The 3097-nt window shown below is 35.9% G+C and overlaps 1 protein-coding gene across 1 annotated transcript; it reads left to right on the top strand.

Annotated features, from left to right (window-relative positions):
• The first annotated feature begins 1650 nt into the window (after window positions 1-1650).
• Window positions 1651-2607, top strand: LOC123948748 (olfactory receptor 52A5-like). The gene has a single exon (XM_046015908.1). It carries the CDS (start codon window positions 1651-1653, stop codon window positions 2605-2607), a length of 957 nt encoding a protein of 318 aa, XP_045871864.1.
• Window positions 2608-3097: the final 490 nt, after the last annotated feature.

The raw sequence follows: 3097 nt of genomic DNA, 5'->3' as shown, positions 1-3097 counted from the left end.
TTGTTATTGAAAATGATTAAGGCATGCAGAATCACAGAACCTGATGGTTGTTCTTACAATAACTTTATGAAAAGAGAAAATCAGAAAGGAGTCATTAAAGGAAAAAAACAAGAAGGATAATATTCCGTTGCACATATATCGCACATCTTCTTTATCCATTCATATGCTGATGAGCACATCAGAAGGTTGTTTCCATATCTTGGAAATAATGCTGCAATAAACACTAGATTGCATATGTCTCTCCAATATTCTGTTTGTCCTTTGGACATATATCCAGAAGTGGAATTGCCAGGTTATATGTAGACCCTTTTTTAAAAATTTTCAGTAACCCTTCATATTGCTTTCCATAGTGGCTGCATTCCCACCAACTAAGCACAATGGTTCCCTTCTCATAAAATTCCCCCACTACTTATTATCTCTTGACTTCTTAATGATAGGTCTTATAACAGGAGTCAGGTGATATCACATTGTGGTATTGACTTACATTTGTCTGATAATTAATTTAGACACGAGAAAGAAGGAAATCCTCTTATTTCTGACAATAGTAATAAACTTTGAGTACATATGCTGTGAGATTAGTCAAAGAGAGAAAGGCAAATAATGTATGATAACACTTATATGTAAGTGGAATCTTTTTTTTTTTTTGTAAGTGGAATCTTAAAACAGCAGAATTCCATATGAGTCCACATATATGGATTTAAAAAAACCAAAGCAAATGTATAAATAAATAAGAAGCAAAAACAGATCCATAAATACAGAGAATTAACTGATTAACTGATGGTTGTCAGGGAGGCAGGATCTTGATGGTGGCCAGTTTGATGAAGGGGAGTGGGAGACACAGGTTTGTAATGATGGGATGAGTAAATTACATGGATAAAAAGTACAGCACAAGGACTATAGTCAGTGGTTTGTAATAGGTTGAATGAAGACATGTATTAGCAACATTAGTGATGAGCACAGCATAGTATATGAATAGACTTGTTGAATTTACTATGCTGTGTATCTAAAACTAAAGCATTATCATTTATCAACTACATTTCAATAACAACAAATAGCCAAACTCATAAAAACAGATACAGTTGTGGGTACTAGGGGCTGAGGGGTGGGGAAACACAAGAGATATTTTATTAGTAGATAAATAAGTCCTAGAGATCTAATGTACAGGATGGTAACTATAATTATATATCAAATATATAAATATATATATATATATAACTATATATCAAAAGCATCAAAGTTGCTAAGAGACTAGATCTTAAATATTTCTACTACAAAAAAAAACAGAATTATGTGATGTGATAGAGTGTTAGCTAAACTATAATGGCACTCACATTGCAATATGTGAATCTATCAAATCAACATGTTGTACACCTTAAGCTTAGAAAATGTTCAATGTCACCTATATGTCAATAATAAATAAAGGAATTAGATTACCATCTTTTATCTAAATAAAGTATGGTTTGCTAAAATAAAGCATGTAGTCTTATTTTTAATTTTGATAAATAAAGGAAGGAGAAGATAGAATATACTTTACCTAACTAAAGTATACTTTGCTAAATAATTTCTCTTTATATTTTATTCTCATAGTCTTGATGAGGAATATATGATGAAACAGCAACACCACTGCTTGATTCTACAGAACAAATCGTCATGCTCATACCTAATGGTTCTGTCTTCATGCCCCCTGTCCTGACACTCACTGGCATTCCTGGACTGGAGTCAGTGCAGCATTGGATTGGAATTCCATTCTGTGTCATGTATTTCATCGCTGTGATTGGGAATTCCCTAATTTTGGGTCTAATCAAATATGAGCACAGCCTCCATAAGCCCATGTACATATTTTTGGCCATGCTGGGGGCCACGGACATTGCACTGAGCACCTGCATTCTTCCCAAAATGTTAGGCATCTTCTGGTTCCACTTGCCAGAGATTTCCTTTGCAGCCTGCCTTTTCCAAATGTGGCTTATTCACTCATTCCAGGCAGTTGAATCAGGCATCCTACTAGCAATGGCCCTAGATCGATACGTGGCCATCTGTGACCCCTTGAGACATACCACTATCTTCTCCCAACAACTCTTGATTCATATTGCAGTTGCCGTGACACTCAGGGGTGCAATTCTTGAAGTGCCATGCCTGGTGTTCATCAAATGTCGTCTTAAACTCTATCGAACCACAGTGATCTCCCACACTTACTGTGAGCACATGGCCATCGTGAAGCTGGCAGTTGGAGATATCCGCATCAACAAGATATATGGTCTCTTTGTTGCCTTCAGTATCTTAGGGTTTGACATAATCTTCATCACCTTGTCTTACATTCAAATCTTTATCACTGTGTTTCAGTTGCCCCAGAAGGAGGCACGATTCAAAGCCTTTAATACCTGCATCGCGCACATCTGTGTCTTCTTACAGTTCTACCTCCTTGCCTTCTTCTCCTTCTTCACACATAGGTTTGGTGCTCACATACCACCATATGTTCATATCCTCTTATCAAACTTCTACCTGTTAGTCCCTCCTTTCCTCAACCCTATAGTCTATGGCGTGAAGACCAAGGAAATTCGTGACCATGTCCTAAAAATATTGTTTTCCAAAACCATTCTTAATCACTAGTAGCTCCTTGTGCAGGCATTTTAGGTTGATTCAGATTAGCAACATGAACATGGTAAAAGTTAAATTTTCTCTAAATATGTATATTCCAAAAAAAAAAAAAAAACCTTTCACTCTCAGATTCTCATAACTGAAGCAGGTTTAAAAAAAAATCATTAAATACATGAGAACTTTGGTTTGCCACTTATATAAAGAACAAAAATCTCTTATGCTGACATTTCAAGGAGTTCCAGTTTTTCTTCTATTTTTGTCTGTCTGCTTAAACTTTGAAGTTCCTCTCTGGCAACAGACCTACACAGAAATAAAATGAAAAAACATCACTTGATTGTTACTTCCAAGGACCAAGTCACACCTCAGTATTCTTCAACTGCTAACTCAAAACATAGCTACAATTCTGGCTAGGTCGCATTTTCAGTATCCTAGTACCCAAATATGTGAAGCAAATGTTAATACAACCGAAGGGCTAAATAGACAACAACACAAAAATAGTAGG

The sequence above is a fragment of the Meles meles genome, chromosome 8 (genome assembly GCF_922984935.1).
Source record: "Meles meles chromosome 8, mMelMel3.1 paternal haplotype, whole genome shotgun sequence".
Classification (NCBI taxonomy): domain Eukaryota; kingdom Metazoa; phylum Chordata; class Mammalia; order Carnivora; family Mustelidae; genus Meles; species Meles meles.
Note: the sequence above shows the minus strand (reverse complement) of the source record. Positions and strands in the feature narration are given on the sequence as shown.